The following is a 27,726-nucleotide window of genomic DNA, read 5'->3' on the forward strand; positions in this document are numbered from 1 at the left end:
GACGTCATACACAACTACTGGAATGATTCCGTCAGTGCTGTCTCTGGAAAATCCTGCAAATCTCTTGGGAAGACAAGTGGACCAATGTCAACATGCTGGAAGAAGCAAAGACCACCAGCATTGAAGCGATAGTCCTCCTCCATCAACTCCGCTGGATCAGCCATGTTGTCCGAATGCCCGACCACTGTCTCCCAAAGCAGTTGCTCTACTCCAAACTCAAGAATGAAAACAGAATGTTGGAGGACAGGAAAAGAGATTTAAAGATGGGCTCAAAGCCAATCTTTAAAACTCTGGCATAGACATTGAGAACTGGGAAGCCCTGGCCCTTGAGCGCTCCAGCTGGAGGTCAGCTGTGACCAGCAGTGCTGTAGAATTTGAAGAGGTTTGAGAGGCAAAAAGGGTTATTCCCATGGCAGAGGGGTTAGCAGAGCGAAACCGAGATAGCCATTAGTCTTAGAATTCTCCCAGGAGAAGAATGACACCAATTTTGAGGCGATCTGTTGACTCATGGATATGGGGACACAATGGGTTTCTGTATCCGCAGTTTAAGGGAACGCAGTTTCGGCCTCCCAGGGACGCAAAAATCGCATCCTGGGTGGGCCCGCCGCCATCTGCAGCCCAGGAGAGGAAAGGTTCATGTAGAGAGAGGTTAGAGGCAATAAAAGGACACAAAGTAACACTATGGAGAGGGAAAAGGTTACAATTAATTGATACTTTTATTGGGGGGAATTAGGGATTAGGAAGATCGATGCTTTTGAGCTGTGGTGTTGGAGGAAAGTTCTAAGAGTGCCTTGGACTGCGAGAAGATCCAACCAGTCCATCCTCCAGGAAATAAAGCCCGACTGTTCACTGGAGGGAAGGATACTAGAGACAAAGTTGAAGTACTTTGGCCACATCATGAGGAGACAGCAAAGCCTAGAGAAGACAATTATGTTGGGGAAAGTGGAAGGCAAAAGGAAGAGGGGCCGACCAAGGGCAAGATGGATGGGTGGCATCCTTGAAGTGACTGGAAGGACCTTAAAGGAGCTGGGAGTGGTGACGGCCGACAGGGAGCTCTGGCGTGGGCTGGTCCATGAAGTCACGAAGAGTTGGAGACGACTGAACAAATGAACAACAGCAAAGGTACAATGTTAGGAGGGGGAAGAAAGTGAAGTAATGAGAAGGCTTCTGAGTTGCAGCTGCTGCTGTGGCCACGTTCATGCAGGTTGGCCCAAGCGGGGCAATGGAGAACTGAGGAACTCCCTGCTGCAGGTCAGATCAGCTTCAGGGCAGGGAGTTCTGGGTTCGACCTCAGCAGTTCAAAAATATGCAAATGTGAATAGATCAATAGGTACCGCTCCGGCGGGAAGGTAACAGTGCTCCATGCAGTCATGCCAGCCATGTGACCTTGGAGGTGTCTACGGACAACACTGGCTCTTCGGCTTAGAAAAGGAGATGAGCACCCACCCTCAGAGTCGGACACGATTGGACTTAATGTCAGGGGAAAACCTTTTTTTATAGCCCGCCCTTCTCAACCCCAAAAAGGACTCAGAGCGGCCTTACAATTGGCAGTAATTTGATGCCATCAACAGAGAATATAAATTGGACATGCACATTAAAACAGAAATTAAAAGCCAAGCACCACCCCCCAGAGTCAGACACAACTAGACTTAATGTCAAGGGGAAACCTTTATCTTTATCTTTTTTTTAATGTAACCTAAAACCACCACATATTTAGATTTTGCTAAAAACCACAGCCTCTCAATCTTGTTGCCTTGATTTTTGCCAGTTCTGCAAAGGGCCAGATCATTGCAACATGTTTTTCATTGCATATCTTTTATTATGAGTGCTCTGAGATCCTTTATCAGGCCAGGAGGGAGTGTTGTTCACAGCCGAGCAAAGCGAGGTGTGCTGCTCTGCGCATTGCTGCCGCTTATTTTCCTTTTCCTGTAGTTGTCCATTTGCCCTACGTGAGCAGTGGAAAAACCAGTTCTGTGGTTAATAAGCTGTACTTCCCCTGACATTCACTGCCACAGGCTCAGCCTCATTTGCTGCAGCCACAGTTGCTGCCTTTTGGGTCTAAAAAATCACCTCCGCCTGAGCTTGCTTCATCTTGCCTAACCCTCTCCCAGAGGGGCTGGCTTGTCATTCTTCCTGAAAAACTTTGTATTTCCTTCCAAAGGAGGGGAGAGTCCTGACTTTCTGTCTCCTCTGCAACCTGAAGGCGTGTTCGCAGGTAAAGAGGAAGTGACATTTGCTCTGCCTGGAGGGCTCCAAAGCAACTGGAGAAAAGGCAATGGCTGGGAACATGGACAGGAATGCAAAAGCCCTCCAGGAAGTCTGGAGGAGAGAAGAAAACACCTTGTGCGCCGACTGCAAAAAACCCGGTAAATAAATGACATCTCTATCAGGGATGGGAAGGAAAGATGCAGAAGCTAGTAAGGAGGATATTTACAGAAGATACAGGAATATTTGGGAAGGAAGGGGACTGGAATTAATAGTAGCTATTGCCACAAAAAAGATTGAAGAGTGTGGATCTATTTTCCTGTTATTAGGATCTGTTTTGGTCCTGTGAATTAGGGAAGGCTTTGAATCTAATGTTAGGAATTGCGGGAGCTGAAGTCCAAACACCTGAAAGGCCGAAGTTTGCTAATGCCTGATTTGAACTTTCCCACTAGGGTACATTAATATATACGCTATAGAAGTGATGCAATTAATCTGCCATGGCTCACTACTATGGAATTCTTGGGAGTTGCAGTTTTGTAAGCAGTCTCTGCTAAGGGGTACTGGTTCCTCACCAAACTACAACTTCCAAGAACCCATAACAGTGATTCTCAACCTTCCTAATGTCACGACTCATTAATACAGTTTCTCATGTTGTAGTGACCCTCAACCATAAAAATCTTTTCGTTGCTATTTCATAGCTGCAATTTTGTTACTCTTATGAATCATAACGTAAATATCTGATATGCAGTATGTATTTTCAATAACTGGATCAAATTTGGTACAAATATCTGATATGCCCAAATGTGAATACTTGTGGGGTTGGGGCAGGGATTGATTTTGTCATTTCAGAGTTGCAGTTGCTGGGATTCATAGTTAACTTACAATCAAAGAACATTCTGAACTCCATCAATAATGGAATTGAGCCAAACTTGGCACCAGAACACCCATGACCAACAGAAAATACTGGAAGGGTTTGGTGGGCATTGACCTTGAGTTTTGGAGCTCTAGTTCACCTACATCCAGAGAGCATTGTGGACTGAAACAGTGATGGATCTGGACCCAAACTTGGTACGAATACTCAATATGATCAAATGCGAACACTGGTGGAGCTTGGGGAAAATAGACCTTCACATTTGGGAGTTGTAGTTGCTGGGATTTATAGTTCACCTACATTCAAAGAGCATTCTGCACCCCACCAATGATAGAATTGGGTCAAACCTCCCACACAGAACCCCCATGTCCAACAAAAAATACTGTGTTTTCTGATGGTCTTTGGCGACCCCTCTGACACCCCCTCACAACTTCCCAGGGGTCCCGACCCCAGGTTAAGAAACACTGCACTAAGGGTATATAATATAAACACTGTAGAATTGGTGCAGTTAATCTGCCATGGCTCACAGCTATGGAATTCTTGGAGTTGCAGTTTTGTAAGCCATCTCTGCTAAGGGGTTCTGGTTCCTTATCAAACTGCAACTCCCAGGATTTCATAGCATTGAGCCACGACAGCAAAAGGGATGTTAAGCTGCAATTATTCCTAAATGTATACATCCTAAGTGTTAGGAGAAGTCTGTAATCTTCTATAGAGTCTGTTTAAAATGTTTTTATTTACAAAGTGTAAATGTCATGTGTGAAATCCGAATGCTAAGCATGGCACTGAACCATTCAGGGGAAAACAAAGCTTAATCTCTATCCCTGTTCAGGCATCTACATGTAATTTTGGTAGTACCAAATCCCCTTTATTTTCTAAGACCTATTTCAGGAAGTCGTTCTCAACCCCATTCTATCCCCATTCCCTTTGCGTCTTCCTGTTGAACCCAATACAGAAACAAAAAGACTCTTGTGACTCAGATCCAAAGCCTCTTACTTTGTAAGATGGGGCTCTCCAGATGTTAAGCTACTTCCTACAGCATTTTTCATCATAGGCTTTACTGATTAGGCTAGGACAAGAATGAGCAAACTTCGGCCCTCCAGGTGGTTTTGGACTTCAATTCCCACAATTCCTAACAACCCCAGGCCCCCTTCCTTTTCCCCCTCAGCCACTTAAGTGACATGCGAGTGCAGAGAAAAGCATCTTGCCCTTTGAGAGTATGAACAAGGCCTTGAAATTATCCCTGCAATGATCGACCTTCTTAACCCAGTTTATGTAACATTCCATGCTGCCTACATTTAGCTTGTAAACTAGGAATAGTCAAGTGTCATGCCTTTGGATGATAACACTATGTAACATGATTTTTGTTCCTGGGTTATAAATGCCATTTCCTTATTGGTTCTATCACAAAAACATGAGAAAGGTTTATTAAACTGCAAAAGCTTTGGGTTGCTGTGACCTTTTCAGGCTGCATGGCCATGATCCAGAAGCATTCTCTCTTGACATTTCACCCACCTCTATGGCAGGCATCCTCAGAAGTTGTGAGACCTCACAACCTCTGAGAATGCCTGCCATAAATGTGGGCGAAATGTCAAGAGAGAATGCTTCTGGAACATGACCATACAGCCCGGAAAACTCACAGCAACTCAGTGATTCTGGCTATGAAATCCTTTGACAACGTATTGCAAAAGCTTTGTTTTTGCGGGACATCCTGCAGCACATTTTACTATAGTTTTTCAATAAATATGTCAATTCAACATCGTTTGTGGCAGCCACAAAAACGAAATTTCTGGAGTATAACCACTTTCAAAGTAAGAACTGCACAATTAAACAGGAAATAACACTTTCCAACTGGTTACATAGTGTAATTGCATTAGCTGCTCTAATTGCACGGTTGTTCCTGTAATTTTAATCAAGACATCAAAGCATTAAGGACATGTCAATAATAAGCAGATATTTGGAAAGTTACTTTTTCAAAGGACAGATTGGGGAGTCTTACAGAAAAAAGTGACATTTGAAAGCTCAGCACAGTATATACTCAAGTATAAGCTGAGTTTTTCAGCTGAGTATAAGCACACACACACCCACCCCCGCTTATACTTGAGTCAAAGTTATTCATTACAGTATTTTACTCTGTTATTGTTGTTGTTGTTGTTGTTGTTATTATTATTACATTTATTATTTTACTCTATTACTATTATTATTACATTTACATTATTTTATTCCATTATTATTACATTTATTATTTTACTTTCTTTATTACTACTGGGAGGATACATAAGCACATTTACATTGAAGAAGGTTAGAATAATGGTTTAATCAGAGTTGGGCAGTCTTATCTTAAATTACAGTTTCATATAAATATTCAAAAACATTTAACCTACTGATGCCTCAATTAATGTAATTTTATTGGTATCACTTTTTATTTTGAAATTTACCAGTAGCTGCTGCTGCATTTCCCACCCTTGGCTTATACTCGAGTCAATATGTTTTCCTAGTGTTTTGTGCCTTGGCTTATATTTGGGTTGGCTTATACTTGTGCAATAATAATTTGTACTAAGATATTTTTAAAGACATTCCCCTTCCCCCCAGTCTTTGGGTGCACTATTACCAATCCTTTTGTAAAGAACTAATCCCCAAACATGGATATAATGTTTTTATTCCACTCAGATCCTGACTGGGCCTCCTATACTCTGGGCATCTTTCTCTGCTTAGACTGCGCAGGGGTTCATCGCAATATCCCTGGCATCAGCAAAGTTAAGTCAATAAGGATGGACTGCTGGGAGGAAGGTCAGATAGAGGTGAGTCTTGCTCTGAGGTTCATGCAGGTGATGCAGGACCAGTCCTTCTATTAGGCACAGTGACAGATCTTTCAAGATCTTGTAGGAGATATTATAATAGGCAGCCTGTTTTGCATCTACTCATTAAATTTGCTTTGTGAGATGATGAAGGCTACTGTCTCATTGTCAGTGTTAAGGAAAGTTCAATTGCGAAGGCACCAGCAATGAAATAATTTGAAGCAACTTTGTGGCTATCCTTATATCTCCCCTTGTTCTTTCCCCATGGACATTAGGAGTGCATAGGACGGCAGAAGAGACAGCATTAAGGACAAGGGAGCAGCAGCAGATGGAACTGTCTTCTTTGTGTATCATTTAATGGGGATCTGTCTCTAAAGAAGATGGAGAATTTAGTCACCTATTCATAGAATCATAGAGTTGGAAGAGACCTTGTGGGCCATCCACTCCAACCCCCTGCTAGGAAGCAGGAAAATAACATTCAAAACACTCCGACAGATGGCCATCCAGCCTCTGTTTAAAAGCCTCCAAAGAAGAAACCTCTAATGTACTCCAGGGCAGAAAGTTCCACTGTTGAACAGCTCTCACAGTTCGGAAATTTTTCCTCATGTTCAGGTGGAATCTCCTTTTCTGTAGTTGGAAGCCATTGTTCTGCACCCTAGTCTCCAGGGCATTTAAGCATACTCTAGTCTATTGGGATGTACCTGGTTTATTTATACAGTGCTGCCATGTAAATAATAATACACTTACAGATTTGAAATACAAAAGAAATGCATCTGCAATAATAGATTTGCATACTGAGGCTGGATCTACACTGTCCTAAAGTCCAGTTCACATCAGATAATCTGGATTCAGAAACTGAATTATATGGCAATGTAGACAGGGCCTGAGATGTGATGTGCTGGTAACTTAGGTTTTACAGTAGCTGTATTTGCTAATTTCCAACTGTGTGTGGGAAGAGAAGGAGATACAAGGGATGCCATGACAATTCTGATAAACCGTCTTTACAAGTCTTCTGTAACAGACCTTGGGAAAATTGTGGGTTTTTTCCTGTTGGAGTACAATTCCCAGAATTTATTTGCCACTAAGGCTATATGTCAAGTGATTGCTGACTGACATTACTTTAACTGCCGTGGCTCAATGGTATGGAATCTGCCATGGCTATGGAGTTGTGCTTTTATAAGGTTTTCAGTTTTATCTGTCAAAGGGTGATGGTGCTTCCCCAAACTGCAAGCTCCCATGATTTCATAGGATTGAACCATAGCAGTTAAAGTGGTGCCAAACTGCAATCATTTGACAGTGTAGATACATATCTGGGGGGAAGGGGATAATGGGATCTGCAGTCCAGTCATATCTGAAGGACCACATGATACATAGCCCTCATACAAAGTGGCATTCAGTTCAGTATTTTGGGACACTAAGAATATAACGCAACAAAAGCCAAACATTTAATCTAGTGATTTGGGCGACAATTCTTCATATGGAAAAATTTGTTTTCTGCTGCTCCCAAGACTAAAACATGAGCTAATTGACTAAAATTGGAAGAATAGAAATTCTAAAAGAACTTCTTGTCAGTAAGAACTGTTCATCAGTGGAATGGGCTGATTTGGAGGGCAATGAATGGCATCCAGTGCTCTTCCTCTCAAGAGTGCTTTAGTTATCTATTCCTACATATCAGGGACTTGAATAAATGTCCCTTAAGATCCCTTCCAACTCTGTGATTGATGAGACTGTTCAGAATTTGTGGGTAGCAAGAATTTCAGGGATAGGAATTAAGGATAGGATCAGAGCAGAAGTTACTTTATATCAGTGGTTCCCAACCTTTTTTTGAACAAGGACCGCTTAACCAGGGACCGCTTTGACCAGGGACCACTCTCCAACATCAGTACTAAAAGGGTTATGCATCAGTTTTTGGTCAGCTTTAGATTCGGTTTGGTTATTTGGGGTTCTGATTCAGAAAATTGCACTGGATAGACCACATCAGCTCTAGTTTCCAATACAGAACATATGCCATCCAGTAGTCACCATCTGCTTGCCCACAGAAAACCATATTTAATAATCTAGAGTTCATGTGGTAGTAGTAATCTTTCGTGGGTAGTCAGCCTCTCCCCTCCCAACATCTCAGTTGCCTTGGCGCTATAGTTTCTTGAGACCAGTTGCTCCTGTTACCGTATGGTTTTGAGGCAATGGTGTAGTAGTAGTGAGGTCACGGACCATATTTTCGTTCTTGTGGACCACTGGTGGTCCATGGACCACAGGTTGGGAACCACTGCTTTATATGAATGACAACACCCAGAATTCTCAATCAGCACAATTATAGTTATGATGCCTGGGAGATTTTGAGAGGTATACTGGAAAAAATAATGTTTGTAAGCTTTGGATAGTCCTAGCCCAGAGAGATCTCCCATATGAAAGGAAATATAAACTTAAGTATCTTCCTACTTTACAGTTTTTGATGCAGCATGGAAATGCAAAGGCTAAAGCTAAATACGAGGTCTATGTTCCATTTTACTATTACCACCCAGTCCACACCGACTGTCTGTAAGTGCCATCAGTTCATTTGGGTAAAGAGAAAATGGAGTAGGGTGGGCAATACTGCAATCCTTTCACCTGTAATTATATATCATTTGTTGTGATATCTCCTAGAGTTCTGAGAGAGCAGTGGATACGAGCCAAATATGAACGGAAAGAATTCATGGAGCCAGGAAAACAGGCACCATATTCTAATGGTAATAATTCTGCAGTACAATCTCCCCCCCCCCCTTTTTTTCCCATTGAAATGGTTTTTAGAATCCCAGAGACACAATTATGATATGCATGCACCACAACAACTTTAGTACAATTCACATAAGTTTGGCTAGTAGCATCAATGGCTCAGAGTCCTTGAAACACAATTATGATGTGCATACGCCACAACAACTTTAGTACAACTTACATAAGTTTGGCTAGTAGCATCAATGGCTGTTAGCTGAAAGACGCTCAGACAGAAATTAAGTAGAAGGGAGAATATACATCATGCTTTGCTTAAGGCAGTTGCCTTATTCTGTCTCAGGATTGAGCTGGCCATGTGTAGGGATTTTTGGATTGCAGCTCCTAGCATTTCTAGCCATAGGGCATGTCAACATTTTTGGCTTACATTTTGCCCACTGGGTTCCCTCTGCTCGTGGCACAAAACAAACAAACAAACAAACAAACAAAAACAAAAACTGGAAGCCCCAGCCAGCATGGTCAGTAAAGCAGTAGTTGATGCCCAAAATATCTTTTTTTTTCTTCCATAGCCATAAATCACCTTTATTAGGAGCAAGAACATTTTTACAATATTTTGATGTATACATGCCTATTTACCTTAGTCAATCAACCAGTCAATTCTGACATTGAGTACATATTATTATTAGTTACTTAACTTAAATCATATAGACTTGCTATTTCTACATGTTAGCCACTATTTTCGGTTTAAGCTTTCTACTCACTTTTTTCCCATAACATTTGGACACCAACACACAACGTATTTTGCTCTTATGTATTACCAGGCTTGGCCTCATGTAAGCCGCCCCGAGTCCCCTTTGGGGAGATGGTGGTGGGGTATAAATAAAGATTATTATTATTATTATTATTATTATTATTACTACTACTACTACTACTACTACTACACACAACAGACCATACACTCACCAAAACCCTTATTCCACAAAAAATAAAACCTCTTCCCCACACCCAAAATATCTTGTGGGCCAAAGATTGAGAACCAAGAAGAAAACTCCAAGTATCTCAACAAATGAGAAATGAACCTTGGAACAGATATCACTGGTAGAGGATGTCACTTTATTTCTGTCCTCCAGAGGAAATGCTTTGTCCCTGAGAGACTGAAAAATATGGCACTTTTAGCTCAGTTGGAAGGTGTGAAACTGTGCAACAAACATGGTGAGACATGACAGTTTCTGTGGGGGAACATTTTTGCATTGGGTATGGGTAGAACAAATTTCTGCTCCCATCACTTAGGAATGAAATGCTGTTTTTTCTGGTGAAGGTCACAAGCTTTCAAAGGGGGTGGCAAATATACACCCTTCAACATGTCATACACTGAGTTTCTTTGGAAGGCTACACATTCCCCATCTCTATCATAGACAATCTAGTCTGACCTGGTTTCAGGTAGTTTCCAAAGGTTATCTGATTCCCCCCCCCCCCCCCCCCGGTGGTGACAAAATATACTATCCAACTTGAATTTCTTTTTAGGGCTGAAAGAAGGGATTCTATGGAAACGAGGCCGAGACAATGGACAGTATCTTTCTCGCAGGTTTCTCTTGTCAGAGAGAGAAGGATGTCTCAAGTATTTCACCAAGCAGGATGTGAGTAACACTCTCCTTGTGCCACTTTCCAATGGCTTAATTGTGTTTGCCTCATATACTCATGAGATCACAGTTGCTCACACTTGCTTTTAGTGTTGTATATGTTGAACATTTAAATTGTTAGCTCACTGTGATCAGGAATCACTATGTGTACATGTGTAGGTGTTAAACTATGGAACATTATGTAAACAACATCTTATTAGGGACATATACACGCAGATGTGTGGCTTATATGCACATATGTCTTTATGTTTACATGTATAAATATGGATTATGCATGTAATTATGCATGGTATGGGGTACAGGGAATGTTTTTTTAGCTCTTTTCTCTCCATCCAAAACTTCCCAATTTTGTTAGTTGTCAATCCACTGCTTGTTGGTGGAAGGGAAGGAGGGAAGGAAAGGAGAAGAGGGGAGGGGAAGTGATTCAGTCGATGGAGATGCAACTGCTCTGGGGAAAAAATGCTACAGTCCTTGAGCAGACCCTTAGTCTTTGCCCGTCATTATTTGAGACCAGCTACTTCTTCATTATCTGAACTGGCTCCCTCCTCTTTCACCCTTCATCTTTTTTCCCCTCCTGTATGGTTTTTAGCATCTGGCCAACCCCTGAATATTATTTATGTATTATATTATTAATTTGGGAGCCCCCGGTGGTCTGCTGAACTTGCTGACTGAAAGGTCGCAGGTTCGAATCTGGGGAGTGGCATGAGCTCCCACTGTTAGCCCCAGCTTCTGCCAATCTAGCAGTTTGAAAACATGCAAATGTGAGTAGATCAATAGGTACTGCTCTGGCAGGAAGGTAATGGCACTCCATTCAGTCACGCCGGTTACATGACCTTGGAGGTGTATACGGACAATGTCGGCTCTTTGGCTTAGAAATTGAGATTAACACCACCCCCCAGAGTTGGGCAGGACTAGACTTAATGTTGGGAAAACCTTTACCTTTACTCTATTATTAATTTGATAGGTAAATAATAACAACATACATTTTCTCTATAGGCAAAAGAACCCAAAGTAGCTATTAAAATCGACACTATCAATGCCATGTTCCAGCCTGAAAAGACAGGGAACCCCAATGGCTTGCAGATCACATATCTCAAAGACAACAAGACTCGTAATATCTTTGTTTACCATGAGGATGGGCAGGTATGTGAACCTAGTTGACCAAGTTAATGAATATTATCAGCCACCTCTATCTAATATTATGGGGAAAGCTTTGATTAACAGAACAATTTCCTTAAATGGTACTAGAGAAAAAAAGAAATATAAATTCACAAAAATGAGGAGAAAGAATATATACCGAATCTGCATATTTCAAAACAATAGATCCTTCAACAAGGCTAATTTCAAGCATTCCGATTTTGAAAATGCCGTGTTACAGGGTATAACAAAGACAGCTACAAAGACAGCTGCTTTTCTACATTCAGCCTTTTTTTGAGGATTAGAGTTTAAGATTGTCCTAGATGAAAGATCCTATTGTTCTGACACATTTTCAGTCTTGGCACTTCTGAGAATGAGTTCATTTTTGGCTTCTTATTGGTTTTGATGTCCTTTTGTATTTTGTTTGTTCTCCTCAATGGCTAATACAAGGCCAGCCCTAAGCAAAGTGCAATGGCTATCTCAGGAGGCAAAATTTGCATCCAGTGAAAGAAACACGTTGTCATGTTTCACCCTTGTTCTTATATACTTACTTGCAAGTAGGGGGAAAGTGTTTTGTAGTAGAATAGATTGTCTGGTGTCATATAATTCTGGGCTTTTGGCTGGGAAAGACTCCTTGCCTTGTCTTGGACAGTAAAATGTTCTAGGATAGCTCTTACTGAAGGGTATTATTGAAGGCCAATGAGATCCCTTCTGCCTATTATCTGAAAGTCTCCAGGCAAGCAATAAAGTTTCAAGAATTTGGTTCCTGTAACAATCTTTCACCTGGGATACATGTGTGTGCTATGTAAGCAATATAGTAGCAATATTAAAGTTCAGAGCCATTGCATTGTCTGTAAATATTGTCTGTATTGTCTGTAAATATGTACATGGTGGGATCTATAGCAGAGAAGGATGTTTTTTTGGTTGTTTTGAATTTTGGCTTTGGAAGATGTTCATAGGGCCAAACCCAACATGGAAACTTTTTTGGACAACTACTCTAAGGACCTTATCACATAAATGTTGCCCCCTGTTTTCTCTCCATTTTCACATGTAAAACAGAGTCCCACGGAGGCCATCCCATGACACTCGGCCACTTCCGGTGGCTGCCTATGGGACTCCATCTTGCCAGCATGCTACAACTGAGGGAAGACTCCGTTCCCTTAGTCAGGTGTCAAGGGAAAGCAGGGGAAGCAAGCGAAAGTGAAAAGAAGATGGGGGAAAGGTTGTGGTCATCCCCAAAGTCAGACCTCGCTGGGAGAGAATGGGATAAGATGGTTTTCCCACTCTACCCAATACTTTCCCCTGCTTTCCCTCACTTTTCTCCAGTACATCTGATGAAGTCCTTATCTTCCAGCTAATACTGGTTAACTTTGCGAACTTGTAGTCCAAAAAAGGTGGGCATGTTGTCCCAGAGCTGTGAAAGTTCACCTTTTTTGGATGACAAGTCTCAGAGTTGTACTTCCTGCATTGCATGTAATTATGTCTACTATGCACCAGAAATTAATTTGAATTTAAATACAAGAGCATGAACCTCTGTGAGGTATCAGGTGGCTTAAATGTACACTGCCGGTTTGCCAGCAGATCCTCTAGAAAAGAGTTTCTCAAACTGTAGACCTCCTGGTATTTTGGACTTCAGCTCCCACAATTCCTAATAGCTGGGAAGCTAGCTGGGATTTCTGAGATCTGAAGTCCAAAACACCTGGAGGACTACAGTCTGAGAAACTCTGCTCCAGAGAATTAAATGATTTTTTTCCCTCTCAAACTGCTAGTCACATATTTGCCATTTTGTGTTGTGTTTGCATTTTCTAGGAAATAGTGGAGTGGTTCAATGCGATCCGTGCTGCACAGTTCCATTATCTGAAGGTGGCTTTTCCTGTTGCCAGTGACCAAGAGGTAATAGAATTATGAAACAGGATAGCATATAAGCAAGGCTAGGTTATAGACCCATTGATTCCTAATAACATGGCAAATGTCATTGCATCCAGCCTCTTGACCATCTTCATATCAAGATATATGACTACTACTAATAACAACAACAATAAATTGATATTTCACATTTGGAATGGCCTTGGACCATGATTTTTGGATTATGTGATTTAAACGTTTATGTTTTTTAACTCCACGTTTTAATTGTCTAAACGTTGTTATGTTTTTATGATCTAATTGATAGTTATATGTTATGGTTGCTCTATGTTAGGTTTTATATGTATGTGGGACATTATATTTTGCCATAAATATGTTGGAAACTGCTTTGGTGAGAAAAGGGGTGAGAAAAGCGGTGTACAAGTGAAGTAAATAAAATAAATATTTATATCCTGCCACCATCTCCCAAAAGGGACTCAGGGCAGCTTACAGAGCGGCACGTGATGGTGCTACACAAAACACATAAAATACATCAGCATTTATAAATATCAATTGAATTGACATAAAACAACACTTACAGAAATTAACAAAAAGATACAATTATGGTGGGCAGGCTCACACATTGTGATGAACTGTGAGTTGTGTAAAGTATGATTTGTTTAAGTCATGAATTGCACAGAAGGTGACAAAATAAATATGTTTGTTATCTTTTTTTGTGCTTTGACCCTTGCTTTCCATTTTTGTTAGCCCACGTTTCTGGGTGGGCAGCTGGAAGCCAGGGACAATCCATGATTGTGGAATTGAACGTCACAGTAAGCCATGGTTAAAGAAGCCAGGGTTCAGAAGCTGACAGCAAATAATGTGCTGAAATCAGGATTTGTGTCTGGCTAACAAGCAATGGCTTGCACATCACCAAAAAAAGGATAATTCAGCAAGTCTTACTGTAATGTGCAAATGTGGATGCTCTCTGTGTCTGTCTCGACTAGCAATAGATATGTTGGTAACTTGGGTAAAATGGCAATTCCCCTAGCTGCTCTAGATTATTGATTATCCCAAATGGTTATGGGTGACTCTATCTTTCTGACAAACCAGAAATGGTTGCTTTGTTTCAGCTAAGAAACCGATTGACACGGAATTTCTTGAAAGAAGGCTACATGGAAAAGACCGGACCAAGGGTAATTAATGACTCCTCTCATTTACTATGTTATGGTCTTGGCTTGATGATTTTAATTATGATTGGAATGAAACAAAGGTTTAACTGTAGCATGTTGTCTTGGGAATTCTGGAAGTTGTGGTACGCAAAGTTAAACTTTACAGGTTTTGCCTAGGAAGCAATGGAGGGGGATGAAGATAATCGAACTCCAACAGCTTCCTAAGCAGGCCTTGGAAAACAATACTATAATTCTCTGACTACAATTTAGAGAATTATAGGGTTCTGGGAAATGCATTTTTAAAAAAGAAGCAACATTTCCATGCTAACACCCTGGCTAAGAGCCACTGCAAACTCATTGGAGGCAAGCCCAGTTCTAAATTCTAGGGACAGGAATGTGTTCGTTGCTGCAGAAATAATGAAGAGCCTATTGGCACCCTAATAAATAAATATGTGAGCTTGTTAATGTGATCTGTACTAATACATCTGTCTCTGGAACAGATACGCCACAGAATTTCAATGAATTCAGTTCTTATGCCACCTCCCTATTTTTGCCAGGTGAGGGCACTCCCCTCTTATAAATGTCCTTGGTTCTCTTTTGCAGCAGAAGGAGGCCTTTAAGAAACGCTGGTTCACTCTGGACCACAGGAGATTGATGTACTTCAAAGATCCTTTGGTAAGCTGGTATTTGGGGTGCTTCTTCTCCCTCCCACCATCTCAACAGGTCACATTTAGTGGAGTGGAGATGCCAAAATTAAGTCTGTTAAGAGGTCAGAAGCAATCTAGTCCTTCCCATCGCATACTTCTCAGTAGTCTTGCAGGAAAATAATACAGCCTATCTCTGTCATATTCCAAACTGGTCACTAAGGCATATTTTCCATTTCATTTTCTTTCAATGCCCAGGATGCTTTTGCTAAAGGTGAAGTATTTGTGGGCAGCAGGGAGCAAGGGTACAGCATTATGGAGGGCCTGCCAACTGGCACACAGGGCAGCTTCTCTTGGCAGCATGGCATCACCATCATCACCCCTGATCGTGAATATCTCTTTACCTGTGAGACAGAGCGGGATCAACAAGAATGGATGACTGCCTTCTGGCATGTTATAAAACAACCCATGACACCCCAAGAGTATGCAAGTAAGCCACAAAATGTCTTGTGTACCTGTCCATCTTGTTCTTATAGCTGGCTATTGATATCTACTATTTGCATAGTATTATTTGCATATTATTTACAAATAATATTATTTGCATATTTGCATATAATTATCTGCATATCTATATAAATAAAAATGTAATGTTCATTTGTGGGATTAACATAACTCAAAAAGCACTGGACGAATTGACACCAAATTTGGACACAAGACACCTATCAGGCCAACAAGTGACAATCACTCATAAAAACACTGAAAAATACAGTGGAAGGGATGTAAAAACAAAAAATAAAATAAAAAATACATTACAACGCATGCACAAAACCACATATATACATGCAAACACACATACACACACACACATCACCTATACACAGACTGGGCCACAGCAACGCATGGTAGGGGGTGGCTAGTTAGATAATAAGAACTGTTTAAAGCTACAGACAATGTGGTCGCTGTTGCTTGTTTTTTAGTGTAAAGTTATTTAGCTGCTTTATCAGTTTTATGGGTCTTTATGTAATGATTTTGACACGAAATAAAATAATGTGCATAGATGTAATGCTTTTGTGGGTTTTGCTACATAATCCTTGTCATCCACAAAACAACTCTCTATTTCAAGGGGTGCACAATCTGTCACCCTCCAGGTGCTTGGGAGGCCAATTCCCAGAAGCCTTAGCCAGCTTTCCCAATGCTCAGAAATTCTGGGAGTTGAAGTTGAAAATACCTGGAGGGTCACAGGTTGTGCAGGCCTTCTCTATTCAATGTCAATTAAAGTGATGTCAAACTGGGGTGCATCTACACCATCATTGTACGGTGTAGATGCACCCCAAGACTTAGACATCCTTAATGATTTCATCAGGTATCCCCTACATTCTTTCAAATGTCTCTGTGAGGCAGAAATTAGATTCTGAAATAAAATTAAAGCTCTTCTTTGATACCTAATGTTAAACATGATTTTTTATTGTGTCAGAAGTGACTTGGTTGCTTCTGGTGTGAGATAATTGGCTGTCTGCAGGGATGTTGCCCAGGGGATGTCCAGATGTTTTACCATCCTGTGGGAGGCTTCTCTCATGTTCCTGCATGGGAAGCTAGAGCTGATAGATGGGAGCTCACCCTGACCTTCAAGTCAGCTGTTTAGCCGGCACAAGGGTTTAAACCATTGTGCCACCACGGCTCCTGTTGAACACAATGGAGTGGTTTAATGGTTTGAACATCAGATTCTGACCAGAGTTCAGTTCTCTGCTGAACCATGGAAACCTAGCAGATAACCTTGGATGAGTCACATACTTTCTGCCCAGAAAAGCCTTTTGATAGATAAGTCAGATACAACTTGAAGACGCCCAAAAGCAATAGTGATTCTTATAAAATTTACCCCTACCTATCTGTACCTGCCTATTTTTGTGCTCTGATGGATTCTCTGGTTTTTTTTTTTTTCTGCAGTTGAAGCTTATTTCAGGCTCAGGCCATAACATTCCCAAGGGACTGAGAATTTGTTGCTATCCTACCTGATATTCCCTCTTTAAGAAGCACAAAGAGGTGAAAGAAGACATTATCTACCAAACGAGTTGCAGAACTATAATCCATGTCTCCTCAAGGTTGGAAACATGCTTCCTTAAATCTTTGAACCACAATCCTTCAAAATCTCCTGTGAACCATTTCAGACAATCTTCTTTGCCGGGTGGATGTGTTTAAAATTGAACTTTTTCCAATTAGCTCTCTGTACTTGTTGTTAAAGAGCTGCTTGTTGCCACTGAACATCAGTACATTCTGCCATTTGGACTGGCAAAGAATGCAAAGATGAGATGTTTATGAACCTTTGTGCCATTTTGGGCCTGTGTACTGCCCTATTGAAGGACTTACATGTTTGTTCCCTCTTGGCAACAGTATCCTGTTGGCTTTCTCAATTGATCATTACTTCTTGAGGCTTATCACTTGCTGACTATTAAAGGCTTCAACAGCCAGATTCAATAATTAATTCAGTGTGATGACTGCATGTGGTGCCTATGACATACCTAATACTGACTTACCTCCTTGCCTTTTATTCAGTGATCATTTAGATCCCATGGCCACAAGCTTTTCCCAGGAGGCCTTGCTGTATCTATTGAGGTTTGGTTAAACTTGGGGTTGGAGACAATATTTTGAATGTTGCCTCCAACAGATACATTGGGAGTGGTATGGATATTAGGGCTGTGTAAAACTTTGTTTGTAACTCGTTTGTCATATCTGTTTGGTAAGAGTCGTACATACGAAGTTATATTAAGAAACACAAGAAGGGCCCATGCAAAAAGTAATAATAAAAATTGAGACTCAAAACACTGACTTATGACTTTTGGATGAGTTATGTAAGTCTCATAAATGGCTCCAGGTCTCTGTCATGCCATTTCTCCCCCAAAAGGGCTGGATTTGGTTCCTCCAAAGGGCCCCAAGGAGGATAGTGAGGCCTGGAGTCCAAGGAGAAGTCCTGCTGTTTCCCCAAATGGGGTAGTGAGAGGGAGAGAGGGATACCTGGCTCGATGGCCGGATAAGGAAGAAGCCCCTCCAGCACATTGCTGACCCAGAGGGAGACAGGCAGAGACTCCTCCCCCCCAACACACACACACATCGAGGCTTTAACACAGCCAGCCCCAGTATTCTGAAGGAAACAAAATTCTGGGAAATGTAGTTTAGGGTGGGACCTCTTGAATTCTCTGGTGCTGCTGATCTGGAGACAATGCAGTATGTGCATTTTAAAAGTAATTTCTCCAACTTGGAGAGGGAAAACCCAAGTACTATTGACCTGGAGATAATGTAGTACATGTGTTTTAAAAGTAACTTTTCCAACTTGCTGGAGAGGGAAAACCCTAGTGCTGCTGACCTGAAGCCAATGCAGCACCTGAATTTTAAAAGTAACTTCTCCAACTTGGAGGGGGAAAACCCAAGCACTGCTGACCTGGAGGCAATACAGCACTCTCCCTATCCACGTTTTGTAGGGAACTAAAGACGTGTATGTTTCGTTGTGCATTCGATTGACAATTCCTTTGATAAATGGTCCCTAACCATGGCCTAAAATCAAGTTCTTATATCTGATTACTGCACTTTTAAGTTAAAATGATCCTGTCACAACTGCTCTATATGCGGTATGTTATATCCACCTTATTGACCAGCCTATTCTCTAGCTTGTTTGCACACCAGCCCTCTGCCCCCCACCCCCCTAAATGAGACTAGAAGTATTTCTGGTTGTTGCTTATGATGCTTGTTTTCTTATTGTTTATGTTGTTGTTTTTATGCTGTTTTAATATTTTATTTGCCTTGTTTGAACTGTATGTTGTTTTGGGCTTGGCCCCATGTAAGCCACCCTGAGTCCCTTTGGGGAGATGGAGGCGGGGTATTAAAATAAAAATCTTCTTCTTTTCCAACTTGAAGAGGAAAAACCCAAGCACTGCTGACCTGGAGGCAATGCAGCATGGACATTTTAAAAGTAACTTCTCCAACTTGGAGAGAAAAACCCAAGGCCCTACTGACCTCGTGATAAAGTGGTAGATGTGTTCTACCACTGTAGAAGTTTCACCCCAATAGCTCTAAAAATGAGGGAGAAAAAAGACTCAAAAGCTCCCCCACCCTTGTGCAATTACTTAATAAAAAATTAACAAAAAGTTGTTATATAGTTATGATAAAGACCCTAATGATATTTTAGAAACACTTTAGAAATGATTCATCATTTTGTAATTATGGATTTATCTAACATGGACTAATAATTGAAATTTTCTACCAGATTTTCAGATTTTTCATACGGGACCAGCACAGCTAATGGTGGGTTATTGGAGGTGTGTGTACACACTTTCTTCTGGTATGCTTTAAGCCAGTGCTTCTCAACCTGTGCGTCCCCAGATGTTTTGACTTTCAACTCCCAGAAATCCTAACAGCTGGCAAGCCGGCTGGGATTTCTGGGAGTTGTAGGCCAAAACATCTGGGAAGCCACAGGTTGAGAACCACTGCTTTAAGCATTCTGGATATTTCATAGAATTGAGAAAGACCACAAGGGCAGGAACAACCAAAGCAGTCCCAACAGATGGCCATCCAGACTCGGTTTAAAAATAACCAAAGATGAAGATTTTACCACTCTCCAAAACAGTATATTCCACTGTTGAATGACTCTGACTAGGCCCGTAGCCAGGATTTTTATTCGGGGGGGGGGGGGGGGGGGTGAGTCTGAGTGAAAGAGGGTCTACCCTAGCAAACCTTTTGTACTGTTATCCCAATACCCCCATGCATATGGGATATATTGAGCATGGTGATCAGATCATGATATGAATAAACATAACAGTTTAAATAATGTATCAGTAAGGTCTTCTCGCAGACCACCATGAGAATTTGGGGGTGGGGGGGGGGGTGGGGGGGCTGAAGCCCCTGAAGCCCCCCTCCCCCCCCCCCCCCCCCCGGCTACATGCCTGACTCTGACCGTCAGGAAGTTTTTCCAAATGTTTAGGAGGAATCTCTTTTCCTGTAGCTTGAACCCCTTGCTCAGTGTTTTCGTCTTTGGATTAGCTCGTTTCCTCCTCATTTCCCTGTCTTGAGCTTAAAAAATATCAATACACAATTGTGCTGGACACACTGTAATACAAATGTTGCAGAGATTTATTGGATAGTTTGTTTAGCAACAATGTGCTAGATACTATTTCATGGCTTCATGTCTCACGGTGGAACAAAACACTCTTCAGTAATGGAAATACCAGGCTTGTAGAAAAACTAAATGGAATTATCTGTTGCTGTATTTCCAGTTCTCTTGAGCTTGAGTTGTCATAAGTTAGACATCATCCGTAAATAGCTGCCTTGGCAATGGGATTGTAGTCTAGATGAGCTGCCTTGGTTGATAAAGGGCCAAATGTTGATGGCTTTGGCTAAGAGTGCTAATGTTCTTATGGAAATAAATTCAAGGAAATCATACGTGAGTTAATAATTCCCATAGTTTTTGTTGAATAATTCAAAATCACAGCTTGGGGAAATTTATCTTTTTGGGACTACAACTCTCAGAATCCTGCAGCCAGTAGAACAACAGCTCTTATCCATGGAGAATTCTGGGAATTATTGTCCCAGGATTCTGGAAACTATCATCTTTTGGACTATATCTCCCAGAATCATAGAGCCAGCAGGACAACTGCTCTTGTCTATGGGAGATTCTTGGAATTACAGTACTAAAAAGTGACTTTGCAAAGTTCAACTCAGCAGTACCGGTATTTTCTTTAAATCCAAGAAAAGTAGCCAGTACGGCTGGTCCTAGAGATTGGGTCTTGGGTAAGTGCTTGGTGTTAGAGGGGTGTCCATTTCACCTCCCTTTCCCCTCTACTCTTTGGATTTATGTTTTTTAAAAAAACAATTATAATCAAAATTCCATGAGTGGTTATACGAGTAGTTCCCAACACTTTGACCAGGGACCACTTGACTAGGGACCACTTTGACCAGGGACCACTTTGACCAGGGACCACTTGACTAGGAACCACTTTGACCAGGGACCACTTGACTAGAGATCACTTTGACCAGGGACCACTTGATCAGGGAACATTTTGACCAGGGACCACTTTGACCAGGGACCACATTCCAACATTAATACCAGAAGGGTTATGAATCAGTTTTTGGTCAACTTTAGATTTGATTTCGTTATTTGGGGTGCTGATTCAGAAAATTTTAATAGATAGACCACATCAACTCTATTTTCTGATACAGAACATATGCCATCCAGTAGTTGCTATCTGCTCACCCACAGAAAACCATTTTATTTATTTATTTATTTATTTATTTATTTACAGCTTTTATATTCCACCCTTCTCACCCCTCAGGGGACTCAGGGCGGATTACAGTGTACACATATATGGCAAACATTCAATGCCAATTTTTGACATACAAACATATACAGACATACACAGAGGCTATTTAACTGTTTCTGACCACTAGGGGAGCTGTCGCTTTCATCGTCCATCTGCGACACTGATGAAGTACTTCCGCATTCCCCGCAGGCTTTTTGCTGGAGTGCTTGCTGGAGTCTTTATTTTAATGGCCTCATACATTAGTTAATTTAGCCTCCCCATACTTTGAGGTGGTACCTAATTTTCCTACTTGACAGATGCAACTGTCTTTTGGGTTGCAAAGGTCGACAACAGGATACACAATTGGTTGGAAACCCACTCCAACCCGGGCTGCCTTCGAACTCATGACCTTTTGGTCAGAGTGATCTTAATGCAGCTGACACTCAGCCAGCTGCGCCACAATCCCAGTGCTCTAGAGCCATGGACCTTATTTTAGGTCTCGTGGCCCACAGGTTAGGAAGCACTGGGTTATACTAACAAGTAGGTCCAAAGCCACACAAAAAACATATTTCAAAAAAGAAAGCAAAGGACTGAAGAAATACAAAGGATTCAGGGAAGAAAACTGTAGAAGAAGCTTCTGAACAGAAATGTAGAATCATTCCTTAGGTAAAAGTTAATGGTTGGATAGCAATTGCTGAGTGTGTTGGTACTTAAGTGTGAAATCACAAGTCACAGTTAACTGCCCTCTGGTGAGAAGGGAATGGAATTTTTAGAGGGGGACAAATGAGGTTGAGGAAGTATAAGAGGCAGAAAGCAAGGAGAAAATCTGCATGGCAGCCATAGAGAGATGTTCTTGTCTGTTAATGCACCAGCGAATCGTGGAGAGAAATCAGAAAGAAACGTAGACCTCTTGGGAGAGGACACGAACACAGTGTCTGGAGGCAGGAAGCAGTGAGAGGAAACGATGGCATCTAATTTGTAGAGTGAAATGGATTTGCTTCTTCTTCAACATCTTTCTTCCCTCAGGAATGGTAAAAAGCAGATGCTGAGCACAGCGATCGAAAAAAGACATTGAGGCACCTTGCCGACATACATCATTTCCAAAGAAATACTCTCCCATTCCTGGCTTCTTCTTGCCTCCCTCACTGGCTGAGCCACCAAGAGTGCCCTAAACAAAATGTGCATTTGTCATCGTTTTTCCTAGATCCAAAGTGCGCCTTGGGTATACCGTGATGGCAGAGATCAGAGAGGAAGCCTCTTGGGGCAATTTCTCAGAGGAGGATGAGCTTAGAGAGGAAAGTCCTATCGCTGAGGTCTTGGGTGCGATCCTTCTCCTCATGTTTCTTCTTGGTATGGCAGGAAATATCTACACGCTTGTGGTAGCCTTTGGGGGCACATCTGTCCGCTCAACAGGTTCTTTGTGTGTGTATGTGATCAACCTGGCATTTGCTGACATACTCTACCTTTCCACCATCCCTTTTGTGGTCTACACCTATTTTGCCCAGGACTGGTTTTTTGGGGACATGGGCTGTCGGATTTTGCTTAGTCTTGACCTCCTTACAATGCATGCAAGCATCTTCACATTGACCATCATGAGCGTGGAGCGTTATTGGGCAGTGACTAGGCCACTGAGGGTCAGGTGGGCCCGAAATAGCTATCGCAAACTTGCTATTGTGGTAGTTTGGCTTATCTCCATGTTGCTTACAGTTCCTATGATGATCATGATCCAGGAAAGGGAAGGAAGAAACTACAAGCGGATTTGTTTCCCCACATGGACACCTGATGCTTACCGGGTTTATCTCACGGTTCTCTTCAGTACGAGCATCCTTGGTCCTGGCTTGGTCCTGGCTGTGGTTTACTCTCATCTTGCTTGGACCTATTGGACCTCCATGAAAATCATGCAGCCAACGGTAATGGGCAGAGTCTTGAAACAAAAGTTGTTCTCCAGGATCTTCAGCATCATTGTTGCCTACTGGGCTTGCTTTGTACCATTCTGGGCATGGCAACTAGTCAAACTCTATGGTTATGATGAGCTGGAGATTGGGCCAACTGCTCAGGCATATCTCAACTTTGGCGTTACTTGCTTGACCTATGGTAATAGCTGCATCAACCCATTTTTTTACACTCTTCTCACCAGGAATTACCAGCAATACATGGCAGAGCAAGGTGGGGAGAGAAAAGGTGGGGGCTATATGCTCTTTAGGAAGAGAATATGTGAAAACCCTCAAGCAGAATGTATATCTGTGGCACAAGGAGGAGTGGTTGAATAAAGATGACTAAGGTTACCCACTGATTATGCTTATATGACTCAGCTAGAGCAGGGGTGGAAGCAATGTAACTAAATGCAATCTATCTTAAAGTTCACTTTGGATTGATTTACCTTTTGTTGTTGTTGGGAGAAGATAGACATGAGGCTATCTCAAAATGTCTATCTCAAAATCCCCACCTTCATATATATATGTATATCCACTTGATGCTTTTGGGATATCAGAGGCTCCAAGCTGGGATCCCATGGGTACACTTTCCCCACCCATAAGAAAGGATTTGGAAAGTTTGACTAAAACTCTCAGAATATCCTAGCCAGCAAAGTTGCTAGCAATGTGATTTGGGGATTCTGGGAGGTCTATTGCAAAAAAGTAATATTTCCCATTTATGAAATCAATGTGTTCACTTAGGCAATCTTCTGAGGCCCCTTTTACACTGCCATATAATGCAGATTATTAAAGCAGATAATCCACATTATCAGTTTTGAACTGGATTATATGAGTCCACACTACCATATAATCCAATTCAAATAAGATAATCTGGATTGTATGTGGCAGTGTAGAAGGGGCCTGGGACTTCCAAAAGCGCCTGAAAAAGTGGGGTAATAAGAGAATTAATCAGGACTGTCTCTATCAAATCAAGACAGTTGGAGGATATGAAGTTTGTTATGGAATGGGCAATCATTAAGTTTGGGTATCTAATTTAGTTTCACAAACAGCAGTACTTGGGAAAGTGACTTTTGGGAGGGCTGTCATCAGTGTTTCTTTCCAGTTATGCAGGATGAGGCATTCTGGAAGTTGTAGTCCAAAATGTAACATTTCAGAGCTATACAATAACATACCAAATGGCAGTTTTCTGCAAAATTGTAATGCCATAGAAATGAATTTAACCATGCCCAGATTTCTGATGTGCAGATTTGTGAGAAAATTTTCCTCATCAACAACATAATTGTACAATTGACCAGCTCAGCATGCATTCGTTTTGTATTACTTACATTAGTGTTTCTATTAATGCTGTAGTATGCTATTCCTTGTTAAATATGTCTCCATGTTCACATAATCTGTGTGAATTCATATTATCATTTGAAATGTGACCATTTGCATTTATTTTTTAGTTGCCCTTGCATCCCACTCCCCATCGGGGCATAGTGATCAGCTTGTGCTGGTAGTACATGGCTCTCTTTTCCTCCTGAGTTTATCTTCACGACAACACTGTGAATTGGACTAGGCTGAGAAAGGATGACTGTCCCAAGACTTCATGTTGCAGTCAGAGACTCAACCCTGAATCTGTTAAATCTTAGCTGATTTATACAGCATGGCCCCCAGACCCATGATTTCATTTACTCAGTTCTCGCAAAATACATCCTCTCTAGATGTTTTTAAGGATCTCTAATGCAAATTTATGGTATTCTCATGCTAATTTCAATAAGGTTTGCTATTATCTGCTAATATGTATATCCATGTGAAGTCCGGGAATGAATCCCCCATAGACACAGGGACAGTATTGTACTTGCTATTTTGTTCATATTATAAGTAGGTAAATTGTGCACTTGCAAAAGCCATCAATCTCTCTTGCTTCTCTGCATTTTCTGATTCAAGTAATAGCAGAATGAAAATGCCTTTCTCATTTAGCAAAAGGTTCAGACAACTGGCTTTTTACTCTGTGCAAGAATACAATATACACAGATTAAAAACAGTCTTATAAAGTGGTTAGAAATATAAAATGCCTATTAAAGTTCTCCAACAAGTAAGTGTGATCTTCACATCTTTTTCTCCTCTCACTTTCTGATTTTTTTTTTCCTGCAATGAGACATGTTACACTTACATACCACATTCCTCCTCCTAATGTAGAAAAGCTATTCTAACAGTTAAGGCCAGCCCATAGACTCCTAATATGCCAGTGTGGAAAATTTACTGTTTTCAACTCCAGTTTTTAGAACCCCCATCTTGCATAGCCATTGCCTATGTTGTTTGGGAACTGTAGTCCAAAACTGACTTTCCCACGCACTACCAATGTTTCAAGAATGAATTTATAGTTGGTTTTGTATTACTTATTTGATTACTTAGGTGATTCCTCATAGCCAGAGGATGATGGTCCTCCAAGTGTAGTGTCTTGGAGTTGGATACGTAGGTGGCTGAAGAGCCCTATTCTTGATCCATATGTTCTTCAACAGTGAGAGCATTGGTTTCCAGGTAGAAGGCGGTCCCAGTCATGGTTGGCTTGACATGCTTCCTCTTGGCACTTTTCTCCCTTTCGCCCTCCATTCATGCCTCTTTGAATTCTGCAGCACTGCTGGTCACAGCTGACCTCCAGTTAGAGTGTTCAAGGGCCAGGGCTTCCCAGTTCTCTATGTCTATGCCACAGTTTTTAAGGTTGGCTCTGAGCCCATCTTTAAATCTATTTTCCTGTCCACCAACATGTTTCCCATTCTTGAGATGGGAGTATAATAATTGCTTTGGGAGATGGTGATCAGGCAGTCCCACGGAGTTGATGGTGTAGAAGCATTGCTTCAGTGCTGGTTTTCTTTGCTTCTTCCAGCATGCTGACATTTCTTCGCCTTGTGTTTTGTATTATAGCATATCAGGGATAACAGCCTAAGCCTTCTGTCTCCTTCCTATATACTGTACTAGAATCTCTTCTACATCTGTGATATTCCCTTACTGTGCACCTCGAAACAACACACAGAGCTCAGCAAACAGAGCATAACAGATTCATTTAAAAACACTTAGTGCCACTGCTACTGCTTCATTTATTACAATTCTTCACTGTTGTTGCTGTTGTTAAGATCCTTATTGATATACATATCTTAGTTACAACCCCCCCCCCCCCCCCCCCCACATTATGGGAATACAAAAAGAAAAAAAGGTTTCCCTTTGCCATGAAGTCTAGTCGTATCCGACTCGGGAGGCAGGGGTTGCTCATCTCCATTTCTAAGCCGAAGAGCCGGCATTGTCCTTAGATGCCTCCAAATTCATGTGGTGGCATGACTGCATGGAGCACTGTTACCTTCCCACCAGAGCAGTACCTATCAATCTACTCACATTTGCATGTTTTCAAACTCCTAGGTTGGCAGAAGCTGGAGCTTACCTGCTCCCTGGATTCGAAATGCTGACCTTTCGGTCAGTAAGGTGAAATGAAACAATGAAAAAAAAGAAAGAAAAAAAAAACCCACAAATGTCACAACCTACAAAAGCACAAAGATACAAAACTACCATATGACAAACATACTATTTCTATAGTAACTACACTAATCTAAATAAAACAAAATAAAACAACAAACAGTTGCATGTCATTTTTAATTTGCCAGATTACGATTATAGATGGTATACTCTAGGGGGTTAACTCTTTCTTCTCTACAGTTTATTAAAAAAGAAGCTTTTGTAACATTAATACATACTTATGCCATTAAGCATTACCAAACTTATTATAAGGTGTTGTTAATATTCTGTCTACCATCTGTCTGTCTGTCTTCCTTCTGTCTATTGTGATAAATATAACATATTTTGATGTGTTGGCAAAGGTCTTCATGGCTGGAATTACTGGGTTGTTGTGAGTTTTCTGGGTTGTATGACCATGTATGACCCTAGGGGTGAGAAAAGGGGTATATAAATGCTGTAAATAAAATAAATAATGTTCTAGAAGCATTCTCTCCTGATGTTTTGCCAACATCTATGGCAGACATCCTCAGTGGTTGTGAGGTCTGTTGGAAACTAGGCAGGTGAGGCTAATATATCTGTGGAATGTCCAGGGTGGGAGAAAGAACTCTTGTCTGTTTGAGGCAAGTGTGAATGTTGCAACTGGCCACCTTGATTAGCACTCGATGAACCAACCTAGACACAGCATATTATTTGAGAACACAGAAATGCTGGATCACTCCAACAACCACCATGCCTACACTACACAGAGAAGCCATTGAAATCCACAAGGATGTGGACAATTTCAACAGAAAGGAGGAAACCATTCTGCAGTGGAACTCTCTGCCCCAGAGTGTGGTGGAGGCTCCTTCTTTGGAAGCTTTTAAACAGAGGCTGGATGGCCATCTGTTGGGGGTGCTTTGAATGCAATTTTCCTGCTTTTTGGCAGGGGGTTGGACTGGATGGCCCACGAGGTCTCTTCCAACTCTATGATTCTATATTTCTCACCATGAAAATGAACAAAATCTGGC

General features: G+C 41.4%; 2 protein-coding genes across 3 annotated transcripts; both read left to right on the top strand.

The window, feature by feature from the left end:
• The first annotated feature begins 1,902 nt into the window (after positions 1 to 1,902).
• Positions 1,903 to 18,501, top strand: LOC132775921 (arf-GAP with dual PH domain-containing protein 1-like). 2 transcript variants are annotated; one of them, XM_067469210.1, is made up of 11 exons: positions 1,903 to 2,366; positions 5,744 to 5,874; positions 8,318 to 8,409; positions 8,515 to 8,597; positions 10,102 to 10,214; positions 11,214 to 11,360; positions 13,164 to 13,247; positions 14,330 to 14,392; positions 14,975 to 15,043; positions 15,271 to 15,502; positions 16,957 to 18,501. In XM_067469210.1, exons 1-11 carry the CDS (start codon positions 2,276 to 2,278, stop codon positions 16,983 to 16,985), a joined length of 1,134 nt encoding a protein of 377 aa, XP_067325311.1. In that variant the 5' UTR covers positions 1,903 to 2,275; the 3' UTR covers positions 16,986 to 18,501. The 2 variants fall into 2 exon arrangements, with proteins under 2 accessions (XP_067325311.1, XP_060632994.2); XM_060777011.2 differs by having other exon boundaries at positions 14,972 to 15,043; positions 16,957 to 18,499.
• Positions 18,502 to 22,327: 3,826 nt separating this feature from the next.
• Positions 22,328 to 23,587, top strand: LOC132777367 (urotensin-2 receptor-like). The gene has a single exon (XM_060779715.2). It carries the CDS (start codon positions 22,529 to 22,531, stop codon positions 23,564 to 23,566), a length of 1,038 nt encoding a protein of 345 aa, XP_060635698.2. The 5' UTR covers positions 22,328 to 22,528; the 3' UTR covers positions 23,567 to 23,587.
• The last annotated feature ends 4,139 nt before the right edge of the window (positions 23,588 to 27,726 follow it).

The sequence above is a fragment of the Anolis sagrei genome, chromosome 5 (assembly GCF_037176765.1).
Source record: "Anolis sagrei isolate rAnoSag1 chromosome 5, rAnoSag1.mat, whole genome shotgun sequence".
In the NCBI taxonomy this organism is placed as follows: Eukaryota; Metazoa; Chordata; class Lepidosauria; order Squamata; family Dactyloidae; genus Anolis; species Anolis sagrei.